Source organism: Pogoniulus pusillus, chromosome 4, assembly GCF_015220805.1.
Source record: "Pogoniulus pusillus isolate bPogPus1 chromosome 4, bPogPus1.pri, whole genome shotgun sequence".
NCBI classification, from domain to species: Eukaryota; Metazoa; Chordata; class Aves; order Piciformes; family Lybiidae; genus Pogoniulus; species Pogoniulus pusillus.
In genome coordinates, this window is record NC_087267.1 from 11227541 (window position 1) to 11241080 (window position 13540).

General features: G+C 39.3%; 1 protein-coding gene across 4 annotated transcripts in view; it reads left to right on the top strand.

Moving 5' to 3' along the window:
• CNTN1 (contactin 1) overlaps window positions 1-13540 on the top strand; it is a 249327-nt gene that overhangs the window by 206616 nt on the left and 29171 nt on the right. For all 4 annotated transcript variants that reach the window (XR_010302059.1, XM_064142186.1, XM_064142187.1 and 1 more), the window contains exons 19-21: window positions 2820-2890; window positions 8500-8734; window positions 12287-12390. Coding sequence is in view for 3 of the 4 variants with exons in the window: in XM_064142186.1 (XP_063998256.1) it covers window positions 2820-2890; window positions 8500-8734; window positions 12287-12390 (410 nt within the window). In the remaining variant the exon portion in view is untranslated. The remainder of the gene's footprint in view (window positions 1-2819; window positions 2891-8499; window positions 8735-12286; window positions 12391-13540) is intronic.

Below are 13540 nucleotides of genomic sequence, written 5' to 3' on the forward strand. Positions count from 1 at the left end.
CTGGTCTAAATGGATGGCTTTGATAACCCAACGAGCACGAATGGGTAATCTTGACCGACCTGGTCTGGTGGAGGTGATCACCAACTGGCCGGAAGGCACAGACTGTTCCAAACCTCCGGAGGAGAAAATAACTCGTGCTGAGGAAGCTCCTCCCTATGGTGATCTCTCTGATCAGGAAAAGAACTATGCTTTGTTCACAGATGGTTCCTGTCGTCTTGTTGGGAACAAGCGAATATGGAAGTCAGCGGTTTGGAGTCCAACCAGGAGAGTTACCGAAACGAAAGATGGCGAAGGAGAATCCAGTCAGTTCGCTGAGGTAAAAGCTGTTCAACTTGCTCTTGATGTGGCTGAACGTGAGAATTGGCCTATCCTTTACCTCTACACCGACTCGTGGATGGTAGCCAATGCTCTATGGGGTTGGCTGAAGGACTGGAAGAAGAATGGTTGGCAGAGGAAAGGAAAGCCTATTTGGTGTGCTGATCTATGGCAGGACATTGATGCACGGCTGGAGAAAACTCCAGTGAAGGTGCGGCACGTAGACGCACACATGCCTAAGAGCAGAGCCACTGAGGAACATCAACACAATCAGAAGGCAGATCAAGCTGCTAAGATTGCTCAAGTTGATACCAACTCTGACCTTGACAGTGACCTTGATTGGAAACACCGAGGTGAGCTGTTCTTAGCTCGGTGGGCCCATGACTCATCTGGACATCAAGGCAGAGATGGAACATACCGATGGGCTCGCGATAGGTCAATTGACTTGTCCATGGACGCTATCACCCAAGTCATCTATGACTGTGACATTTGTGCTGCTATTAAGCAGGCTAAGCGAATCAAGCCCTTATGGTATGGTGATAGATGGTCAAAGTACAAGTATGGTGAAGCCTGGCAGATTGACTACATCACTTTACCTAGATCTCGTTCTGGCAAGCAGTATGTGCTAACGATGGTAGAAGCCAGCACTGGATGGCTGGAAACCTATCCAGTTCCACATGCTACTGCACGTAACACCATTGTTGGTTTGGAGAGACAGATCTTGTGGAGACATGGAACTCCAGAGAGAATCGAGTCAGACAATGGCACTCATTTCAAGAACAATCTAGTAAAAAACTGGGCCAAAGAGCATGGTATTGAATGGATCTATCACATACCCTATTATGCACCAGCTTCAGGGAAGATTGAACGCTACAACGGTTTGCTGAAAACCACCCTAAAAGCCATGGGGGGTGGAACTCTGAAAAACTGGGACAAACATTTAGCAGAAGCTACTTGGTTGGTAAATAGTAGAGGTTCAGTAAATAGAGCAGGACCTGCACAATCAGATTTGGTCCAAACAGTAGACGGTGATAAAGTTCCTGTTGTACGTGAAAAGAATCTGTTAGGGAAAACTGTTTGGGTATTTTCTCCTTCGGGCGAAGGGAAACCTGTCCGAGGGGTGGTTTCTGCTGAAGGTCCTGGTCATACATACTGGGTAATGCAGGAGAATGGTGAAATCCAGTGTATTCCACAGAGAAATTTAACCTTAGCTGAGAGAGTTTAAATTCAAGTTGTTAGGAGTTTTCTGTTCTAGGTAACATCTGCGCCCAACACTGAGAGAATCTACAATAGAATCTACAGTACGTGAGCACGAACCCAATATCACCTGGGAGTCCCTGTTCTGAGCTTTTGAATCACCTACATCTGATTGAAGTGTGAACTGAACTTGTATATATTGTTTTAGTGTAAATATTGGTTTAGATTAGATTGGATAATTCTCAGCGATACTCTGAGCGAAGTAGACAGGGGTGGATTGTGCTAGTTTGAAGCAAGCTAGAATGTTTTGGTAACAGAACTAGATAACGGGCAGTGAAATGAAAAACAATTGTGTCTACTTCTCTCACAGTCACGCTGAGAACTTTGGGAAGAAGAAAGACTTTTTCTCCATTTTGTTTGTCACTCTTGCTTTTGCCTTAGACCTGGTCACATCTCATTAACCCTGCTCCTACTAACCTTGCTCCCTAACCTCTTGGCTGCACCTCTATTCTTCCTGAGAACTGGGGTAAGGTTAAGAGGGCCGGGGGGAGGTGTTGGGGTGGTTTAAAAGCCCCTCCTGGGGACTCAGGTTTCTGGGAGGGGAGTTGTGCTTTTGTATTGTTTATCCTTTGTATATTTCTGTATATAATTGTATATAACTGTATATATTGTAAATAGCTGCTTGTAAATTCTGCTAGCTGTAAATAAATTGCTTCATCTATATTCCCAGAGTCCGTCTGAGTTAGCTGGGGCAAATTCAAAAGTGTGGGGGGGTGGGGTAACCCCCAAACCATCACAAGGTGCTACTCATCTGAAACAGGATTAGGATGCCAGTGCTTCAAAGATATATCCATGGGTTTAACATTACAAATTATGTGTATATATATATAGAGAGAGATAAACGGAACTAAGTGCATTCTGTAAGGTTAAAAGCTGTGCAAGTATTAGATACTCAAGCTCTTGGCATACCACCATCTGAGGAAGCACAATAACAATAGATGATGCTTCACTTAAGACCTATGAGGGGTGTTTCATTTCTCAATATTCAATTAAGTATTTGTAGATGATGTGATTAAAATAAGAATGATTGCTAGCTATGGCTAGAACTGGTCTATTTGCTGCAGCAGTAGCTATACATTAGTCTTGGTAAGACCACAGAATCTCAGGACTGTGACAGACTATTGTTACTTTAATGATGTGCACCACATGTGCTCATTTGACCTCCTAGTAAAAAGAAAAGTAGTTAATGGTATTTTTACTGATTGCATGCTTTGTAGTCATTTTTCTTGTCTCTTCTGTTTTTCTAGCTCCTAACGTGGCCCCTTCTGATGTTGGAGGAGGTGGGGGAAGCAATCGAGAGCTGACAATAACATGGATGGTAAGTACTGCACTGAGATGGTATGAAACCTATACTCCCTTGTGTCTAATTTTCTCCTCCTGAAAATCTGTGGGTAGTTTGTCAGTGGTTCCTGTGAGAGCATAATTTGTGTACAGTATATGTATATTTTCAGACTTTTGTCATAAAATACTTTAAAAGGGAATGAAGAAGACAGCAGTTTAGATGTTTTGAAAATAAGATCTAAAACATTTTATGAGGTTGTTTCAAAGAGACTGAGACATACTGACTGTGACAGTGCATTGATACAACTACATTTTAAAATTCTGAATATTTTGCTGTGCTAGTTTGAAGCAGGCTAGAATGCTTTGGTGAGAAAAACTAGATTACAGGCTGTGGCAGTAAAACAATGGTGATGTCTACTTCCCTCACAGTCTCACTGAGATGTATGGGAACAGGAAAGAAAAACATTAGATAACACTCTTGCCATTTTCTCTCACTCTTGCTTGGGCTGCTGACTGAGCTGCATCTCTCTAACACACCTTTCCATTTGGCCTAACCCACCTGTGCTTCTTAACCTCTTGGCCAAACCTTTATTCTTCTTTGGGACTGGGCTAAGGTTGAGAGGGGCAGGGGGAAGGCGAAGGGGTGGTTGGGGACTCCTGGGGACTCAGGTTTGTGGGATGGGAGTTGTGTTTCTGTATTACCTTTTACTTTGTCTATTTCTGTCTATAACTGTATATAGTGTAAATATCTGCTTGTATATTGTGCTAGCTGTCAATATAAGCTTCATTCATATTTCCAGAGCTGGCTGAGTTTAGTCTGGGTGATTTCTGACGTGTTGGGGGGGCAGGGAACACCCAAACCGTCACATTTGCCTGTGAGGCTTGTTTTAGGTTGCAATCTGAATAGCATGCAAATTTTCACTCCTACAACATAAAATTAAATGGCTTAATTATTACTTTAATGTGCTGTGCACAAATTTACAGGATTTACAAAAGAATAACTAAAATATGTTACTGTTCTGTAAACTAGTTTGTCACACAGTTCCAGGCCCTCCAGTTCAAGAGGGACATAGAACTGCTTGAGAGAGTCCAGCGCAGAGCCACAAAGATGATTAAGGGAAAGGAACATCTCTCTTATGAGGAGAGACTGAGGGAGCTGGGGCTATTTCTTGGAGAAGAGGAGACTGAGAGGTGACCTCATCAATTTTTATTAAATATGTAAAGGGTGAGTGCCAGGAGGATGGAGCCAGGCTCTGCTCAGTGATGCCTGATGACAGGACAAGGGGCAATGGGTGGAAGTTGAGGCATAGGAAATTTCATTTAAACATGAGGAGGATTTTTTTCATGGCGAGTATGACAGAACAGTGGAACAGGCTGCCCAGGGACATTGTAGAGTCTCCTTCTCTGGAGATATTCAAAACCCACCTGGACACATTCCTGTGTGATCTGGTATAGGTGATCCTGCTCTGGCAGGGGAGTTGCACTAGATGATCTTTGAAGGTCCTTTCCAGCCTTGACATTCCATGATTCTATATTTTCTATATTTATTACCTAGAGTTTTAAGGAACTTCTTGTGTATTGACATTGTATAAGTTTTATTTTACACTGATGTGGCTACTAGCATAAACCAGTGTTGCCATGTACTGCAATTTAACCGTTCATTGATATCTACATACTGCTGTTTTTTTCCTCCAAGCCATTAGCTTTTTCTTTAATGATTATATATTAAATAAAATATGGGAAAAGGAGAGGGACAGAGATAAAATGTTAATTACAAAAATAATGAAATGACAAGTTCAAAAAGTCAGTGTTCTCAAAAAAAGCTTTTCAGTAAGCAAAGTCTTCTGAAATGAATCTCTTGTGTTCTGTAGGTATTCAATCCACGCTATTTTGTCTTTAAAATATGTTATATATATAGCTATATGTAAATGTTGTCTTCATTTTGATATTGAAACAATGGGGTTTAAAATTCAGCTATATGACAAAGTGATGCCATGCAGGAAGAAGAGGAATGCTTCTGAAAACAGGGAAGGAGAGAAAACAAAGATGAAGATAGGAAGGCAGCAAACCAGAACTAGAGAGGATAAGAATACATGAGTAAAGGTTGTTATGCAGGCAAAAGTTGCATGGAAGACAGAGTTGACATCTTCTGAAGGGTATTTGGGATAGCCAGGGAGCAGAAATAAGTTAAAAAAGCCTATCTGCTTTATGTCAGAGCCTACCACTATCCAGCAAAAACAGTTACAGAAGCATCCTCTCAGGCAAAGAAAGACAATTAAATGTTAAAGTGATAGAAACAATGAGGTTTATCTTGCTCGTGGTCTCTCTGTTCACCTTCATGAAGTTCTGAGGCACATAGAGCACATGATGCCATTTGAGTCTTTGAGGAATAGCTTTTTTCAGATGTAGCAGCTTATGGAACTCTGGGAAGAATGTTTTTTTCTTGTTGTAAGCAATATAAAGATGACATAATTCCAACAGCAGCTTTGTCGTTGTGTAGGGATCCTCCATACAAACCTTAATCCGTATGGATATTTATTCTTCTTGCATTATTTTGTTTTATTTTTTAGCAAGTGCTATCTAGTAAAAAATTAAACAAACTACAGAGCTACTTGTTCATTGCATGTAGAGCGTGATGCTTGAGGCATTTGCAATACAGTGAACACCTGATTGTGACCAAATTAAAAAGAGAATTAAAACAAACGGGAATAGTGGCTAACACAAGTCTTGATGAACAGATCAATTCAGTCTTTCCTATACACCCAAGGAGACTGATGTTTCAGTTACTTCTCTGACCTAATGTCGTGCTTTTTACATTGGTTCTGTAAAGAGTAGCTTATTTAGTCAGGCAAATTAAGCTGGGCTTCACATATTTACTTTACGAGAATCTTCTACTATGTCTAAAAATTGTTTTTTTAATAGAGGTATTAGATTCACAGAGCCTGTCTGATGGGCAATGATGTGTCTAACTGTAAGGCTAAGATACAGGTCTATATGGATTCCCTCAAGTGTGCTGACATCCACATATGCTGCTCCTTGGGAAGAATAAAAAATATGGCCAATTCATATGCTGCTGCCAAACCTCTTTCAGCTTTCTGTTGTGATACATAAGCCTTTTTTGCTGTGATACATAAGCCCAGGTTGAACGAGACAACCAGAAATGCAATCAAAGCTCCTCTGAGTTTTGTTTTGAAGAACTGTGTGAGCTAGGAGTGGCCTGCCCATTCTTCCCCATTTTTCCACATTTGTCTTTCCCTCTTCCATTTTTTTTTCTCCAAAGTTCTCAGTGGATGCTAAAAACTATTCAGCTACATATACATACCTATTATGTGCAGCCGTTGGAGGGTAAGCTGCTTTCAACATTTTACTTAAGGCCTTTCAGCATATGATTTTTAAATGCCAGTCCTGGCTTTCTAAAGTTTATTCTGGCTGAAAATCATTCTGAGACTAGGGCTGATTCTACTTTAAGCAGCTACATACAATGGTAGATTCAGAATATGAGCAATCAAAGGAGACACAGTCTGTAAAATCTTCTGCTTTTTCAATTGCAAAGTTGTCTATGAATCTAAACTTAGGTGCACAAACTTAGCTGTCTGGGAAACTAGGTATTGAGTTGTGACTAGACTCAGCCCAGGTGGAAGTTAAGGAATGAAGCTTTATTTACAGCTTAGCACAATATACAAGCAGATATTTACAATATATCACAAATATATACAGCTATATTCAGAAAGTATTCAAGTTAAAGGTAATACAGAAACAGAATACCCCTCTCAGAAGTCGGAGTCCCCAGGAGGGGCTCCCAACCATCCTTTCACCTAATTCCCACCCCTCTACCTTATCCCAGAGTTTGCCTTACATGCAAGGTGAGTTTGGAGGATAGGCAAGGGGAGTTAGAAAGCAGAAGGATCAGTTACACTACACAACCTCTCTGGGGAGCCTATTCCAGTGCTCTGTGATGCTTCTAGTAAAGAAGTTCCCCCTTGTGTTGAGGTGGAACCTCTTGTGCTGCAAGAGGTGTCTCACTGGTGTCTAGGGAACTTCATCTAGAACCAGCTTTCTGTCTTCAACCAGCTGAAGGCTGCTTTTAATATTGTTGTATTGTTATTTTTGTGACTTCAGTGCGGATGTTGCAGAGTGGTGAAACTTTACAGCAGTAACAAGGGAAAGAATGCAATCTGATATCTGTTACACTTGGGACAGTGGTCAGTCAGCCTTAAGATGAGTAGTGTCAGAAATCTCAGGATTTGACCTGATTCTGTACATTTCTCTTGGAGGATTTATCGTGGAGAAGTGAAGTTCTGTCATTGTTTGTATGTTCTCATCACACATTATTCAAATTCTGAGTTCCATCGTCTGTCTTTACCTACATTTTTTTCTGCTTGTATTATGTATACTAGCATTCTAATCCATGTGTTCTGTTTCTGAAGACAAATCATATATGTTTCTATTGTTCAAAAAATGTGGTGAGTTTTCACCAGCATTTTATTTCTAAGAGAATCTTTGGAGTTTCATTCTAGCTACAAACAACGAATATCAATATTCATGAACTAGGGCTTGGTTTTGTTTTTATCTTTTTCCACTCTTAACATCTAAGTTTCATAAATTCTTGCTCGGAATGTCTCCAAGCATGTTGGCTGAAATGCTACAGTGCTCCAATATCAGGTAAACACCTGAAGAGAATAATTGTTCAGAGCTGCATGGCTCTAGGACCTTTACCTCAAGAGAAACTGTTTTACATCTGTGAGTTTTAAAGAATAGGAAAAAGTGAAGCACGATCTTTCTTTTCAAAGGGTGCTCCTAGTTAGCCTTCAGGTGCACTGATGCACATAATTTTGTTCTGTTGGCTGCACTGCCTAATAGTTGTGGGAAAGGCTCCATGGACTGAGGAGGGATCACTGAGTGTAGAGCTTTGGTAAATGAAGCAAAATTAATTATAGCAGATCGTCTTCCATAATTTTATGTATTCCGTTATTCTTAAATATAGGAAATTTGCTACAACTTCACTTAAACTCTTACCAGTTAGAAGCTAGATAGATAATCTGAATCAGTGACTGGATCTCCCCCATTATCAGTAAAAAGTGGTAGGATGAATCACTGTTTGAATGTGTCCATCTCTTTTCATCAGCTGTATCAATTGCCTGCGTGAACAAATTTAGGTAAATTACTATAACTTGAAACAGCCAAATTCTCTCTTCTGTGTAGTTTTGCAAGAGTATTTACCTCTACACATGCACACAGACCCATATACTTACATAGTGTGTGTTACATATGCACTATCACACCCTAAGAAAGCCTTTTTTGCCAACTGCAGCTGGCAGCAGCTTTTAGTACACAATCGTTCCTGGTTTCTTTCTGTAGGAGAACATGATGTGTCTTGCACTGAGTTTGAACAAGGAGCATGCTCTTAAAATATTTCAGTAAGCAGTCTGCTGCTACTGTAGGTCTGCATAATGAAGATGGTGTCTTTTTGAAGGAAGATGGTGTATTTTTAAAGGGAGTGGGAGAAAACTAGAAGCAAACTAGGATAAAATGGAACCTTAGTTTAGTGTTTTTACAATGTGTACATCACTGGGTTTGGTCTTACTTATTTTTCATTAGAGATCCATTTGTTTAGTTGGTTACAAAAATCAATGTTTTATCTTTTAGCCTTTGTCAAGAGAATACCACTATGGCAATAACTTTGGCTATATAGTGGCTTTCAAGCCTTTTGGTGAGAAAGAATGGCGAAGAGTTACAGTTACTAATCCTGAAATTGGCCGATACGTCCACAAGGATGAGTCAATGCCACCATCAACCCAGTATCAAGTCAAAGTGAAGGCTTTTAACAACAAAGGGGATGGACCGTTCAGTCTCACTGCTGTCATATATTCAGCACAAGATGGTGAGTAAAAAGTTTGCACTGAGGGTCCAGCACCATTCAACATCAGTAGAGAAAACCCGGACACTGCTTTATATAGCAGCATGCACTTTCAGCAAAGGGGATGTGTGTTGCTTGCACAAAACACTTGCAGTTGTTGTGAATAAAGAGTGTCGGACTCTGCTTCCTGTGGGACGCAGAATACTTGTTTGTACTTGCTGTCCAGGAAAAAAAAAAGGAATTCTGATCTTTATATTGGTCTCCAAAACATTTACATCATTAAGCAGCAGTGTCTTTGTGATCTTAATACTCGTATTTGACATATGTGTAATTTTACAAAGCAAAAGACCACACTAAAGCCTATTACATCACTAGATCAGCATCGGAATTTAGCCCAAAATTAGGAAGCAAGAGTGGTTCAGTTGTATCCAGTTACATTTCCAGCACATTAAGTCTAATATAAGCTCTCCCTGCCACATTGTCTATTATGGTTTGGGTGTTAGAGCTATCCAGTGAATAATGTAATGAAAACCTCTTTGACATTTCACTAAAAATTTCGTCTTAATTCTTACTGAAATTATTTCTTCATGTGCTGTGATCTTTAGGATTGAAGTGTAAATGACATTACCAAACAGCAGGAGAGAGAAAGTAGTAGAAGGTTTATCTTAAATCAGAAGAAATGTATACAGCATCCTAATGGCAACATAATCACTCAAGCCCGTTTTATAAAAAATGAGTTTCATGAATTTCTGCCAGAAACCCAATGGATAGCTTATATTTTTCTTCCCATAGGGCAGAGTCTCCTTCACAAAGTCAACAGGCCCAGACAAAAGAGCCAAGGAAAGGCATATGATAACAAGGCCACATTCTCATACTTCCTTCTCTGTTCTTTACTGTGTACTTTATGGGAGATTTATGTCTGTGATTCTTGTTAGCACTAATGGGAACTCTGCACACAAATTTCCCCCACGCAGAGAAAAGATAAAGTACTCCTCTTGTTTCTTACGATAATTCAGGATTCAAACTACCAACACTTAGCTATCTGAAGAGGTTAGTGCCAATCCTTTTCCTCAAAAAAGTATACCTTAGGATATCCTCTTCAACAGCTGCTGCAGCAGTAGGATGGTTGTTTTTGCAATTGTATAAATGATAGCTATGGTGTAATAAGAGCCACATCTGTCAACATTTCAGTATCCATCCTTTCTCGAAGACGTTATTGACAGATGATTGATAAACTCCCATGTGTTTGCTGGGATTATACTAACCACATCAGGAATGGCAGTGTTTGTGTAGCTCTCTTAAGTTCAGAGGCATGGCAAATTCTATTAGCTCCAAAAGACACAGGAAAAACAGCTGTGCTGTAGTCCCAGCTTCCATGTAAAGAAGTCTGTTCAGTGGCTTATGATGTTCTGAGATAGACTTCAGCAAAGTCCATACAATTGATAGAAACACTTGTGGTTCAGTGATGCCAGAGACAGGCAGCAAAAGAAAAGAAGCTTAGTGAACCTACTTCTTTTCTTTGATTTCAAGTGCAAGAGTCACCAAAACTCTCAGATTCACAATACTGCAAATCTTATCAGTAGTACTTAGAACTGTTGTGCAGAGCTGTGACCTGACCACTGACCACATCAAATGGGCAGGGCAGATTAGGAGGAGTTTTTCCAATAGGTGTAATGAAATTTATTGCAAAAAACATTCTGCAGACCTTTTTTTGCTGGCATCAGGTCTTATACAAAGTGAGCTTTGTACACTGTAGCATGTTTATTGGTTCCCAGCCTTAACTTTACATAGTTACAATTAGATGTGTAATGACTGCTGTGTTTTCAGTGAAGAGAACATGAGGTCCACCTGATTGCTTCTTTTGTCAGTAGAATTACTGTATTAGAAGACTAGAGAAAAGCAGCTGATGTCATCTTTCTGGCTCAGGAGAGACTGCAAAGTATTTATAGAACTTAAATGCCAGATAGGGATATAAATTATTTGGAGCTCATAAACAAGCATAGGGAGATCAAATGTTGCTCAGAGTATTGTATCAGCAAAATCCTCAGCAGATGGAACTTTTCAGTATGAAACATTTTGGCAAGTTTTGTAACTGATACAAAAGAGAAGAGTTTGACAGTGATTTGGGAATAAATTAGATGATCACATCTATTCCACCTGTACTTCTGCACCTCTGAATCAGCAAGTGATCTTGCTGCTGTCAGACAACAACTTCTCAAAGGTATTAGTGAGATTTTACAGCAGTATGGCCATAGAGTGTTCCAGAGGAAGATTTGTGTGTGTTTAAATTTTTATACAATCACATACACACACACACACACACATATATATATAATGACATCATTTCCACTAAGTTGTGTGTTTTGTAATATGGCTGTGTATGCCTAGTTATAACTGTGGACATCTTCAGTCACTTTGGTGACTGGGAAATTTCAGTGTTCCCACATGTTTTAAGCCAGATTCCATGTCTGACAAATACCTGCCATTGTTAGTTCAGAGTAATGATTGCTTGTAATGACTGCACAGGCCTCTTGCTTATCTAAATTCCTGTCATTGTGAAAACAGTTTTGCAATAATGTCTAATTTTTTAATTATACATTTACATTATTAACAGTCACTGAAAGACAATTACAAATGGTAACTTTGCATATAAGATTATTTTGTTACCTAGGATACTTGTCATGAGAGATAGAACTGTTTCTTTTTCTTGACAGTGGCTGTTTTGATGCATAGTTGACTGGATGCCCATTTGGAAGATTAAATATATGAAAGCTTCCCTCAGATTGGGCTGCCATGCCAGTCTGTTGCAACTTGTTTCAATAGATTTGTGACAGAGAACTGTTCTTAGCTTGGAAAATTTAGCTTTTGTAGATATTGCTAAGTTAAATGCTTTATGAATTCTTTACCTCACTTAAAATGCAAGCAGCAGTGAAATGAACAGCTTCTTGTGATGAAATTAGAACCCAATATTCTATGTCCTGAATACAAATGTATCACATTATAATAGTCTGTGTTCTGCATTAGTTGCTCTCCACAACTAAGAACACAAATAAATTCACCTGTCTGATTTATGCCTCACAGAAGGGTGCTATTCATATCAAATAATGCTACTGGATTATTTCACATCTATGTTCAAATTTATATTGCCACCAGCCATCTCTACATCTAATATCTGGTCTCATAAAAACTTTGATTTGTCTTGACTAAGCGACGTACACACAAATATTTGTGAGCTGCTGCCCAGTTTAATAAAAGATCACTGGCTGCTTCATTCTATTTATCAAAGCCCATTTTTAATTTACATAAATTTCAGCATGGAGTCTGTTCAGACGTAAAGATAAATAGTCTGAGCCAAGTGACAAAGATCATTTCTTTGTTTTTATGGAATCATTTCCCAGACAGATCATCACTGAATTTAAAGTTTACTCAAGTAAAACCAGGTTAAAGACTAACACACTTGGCTCCCTGGTAACCAAGAAAACAATATAGAATATTGAAGTGAGAAGAGCCCTTGTAAGCAAGTATGATGCTGTCACTAGATGAGATTGGATGCTTAATGCGTGTTTTATCTTCCAGCTCCAACTGAAGTACCTACAGATGTGAGCGTAAAAGTTTTGTCATCTTCTGAAATGTCTGTTTCTTGGCACCACGTTTCTGATAAATCTGTGGAAGGATATCAGGTGAGTTTAGATGTGACACTGTATGTCTTCTCATTCATTTAATTTCAGTAGTTCTGTCTTTTAGGGTACACTGCTCTTTAGTTACTGTTTGCTGTACACATTTCACATCCTGAGAGAGATTCGTTTTGGTGCTAAAACATTAACAAATGTGTGCTCACTATTCAAATAAAAAGAAGACATTATTTCATAAAAGAATCTTGCCTATGTTACACAATCAAATGCCTATCTCTGCATTCTCAAAACATAGTTGTAATTGTCAACATAGATGTGAAATTCTAACTAACTTGTGGCCCATTTAAATTATCAGCAGTTAGTAATATAATTCACCCACAAATCCACAGTAAGTCAGATGACATGACAAAAGCCCAGAATCCAGTAAAACAGAGACAGTGCTATTGTGCAAGACAACAGTGTTTTGCTCATGGTTACTATTCTTCACATGAAAAATTGCTCCTAAGTATGTTCATCTGGTCCAAGACTAAGTTGCGTTACCAGTACAAATGGTTCTTGTCCTTGTACAAAGGTGATGACAGCTGCAGAATAGGTGCAGCTGGGAATTAACAAGTAGTAGGCCAGCCAGGAAGCTTTAATATCATCTGTGGACAGTGGATGCTGATGAACACTGCTTATTTTGGCTGCACTCCAAAATAAGGAATTTTGCCTTAGTTTTTTAGTGACTTTAAGTTGTTGGCTGCTTGATAGTGGTGTCTGTGTTCCAAAATGAGCACATCCAAATGTGGGGTAACCTCACAGAATGTCTTTTTGTAACTGAGATTAATGAATAAATGTTCTTTCAGTTAGTAGTATTTGTTTCTATGTTTCCTTTTCTCCATGAGATTTATGTGATACTTTTGGGATACCGTAACAATAGCAAAGATCTCAATAGGAACTAGTATAGCGTCTCATAAAAAGCATAGTTCTACATTGCATACAAAGGTTTAAACTTATAAGCAAAGGACACTAATTCGCTAAATCAGCTCACTGGTTTGGTATTCCATAAGAGTTGTGCAACTGGAATAGGACAGATGAGCAAGTTTCAGTCAGCCAGCCATGTAGCAGTGTTGTACTCCCAAGCTGGACAGTCTGTGCAGAAACCAGGCATGAATACCGCCTGAATAATCAGCACAGACACATCAGGGGACTTGTGAGG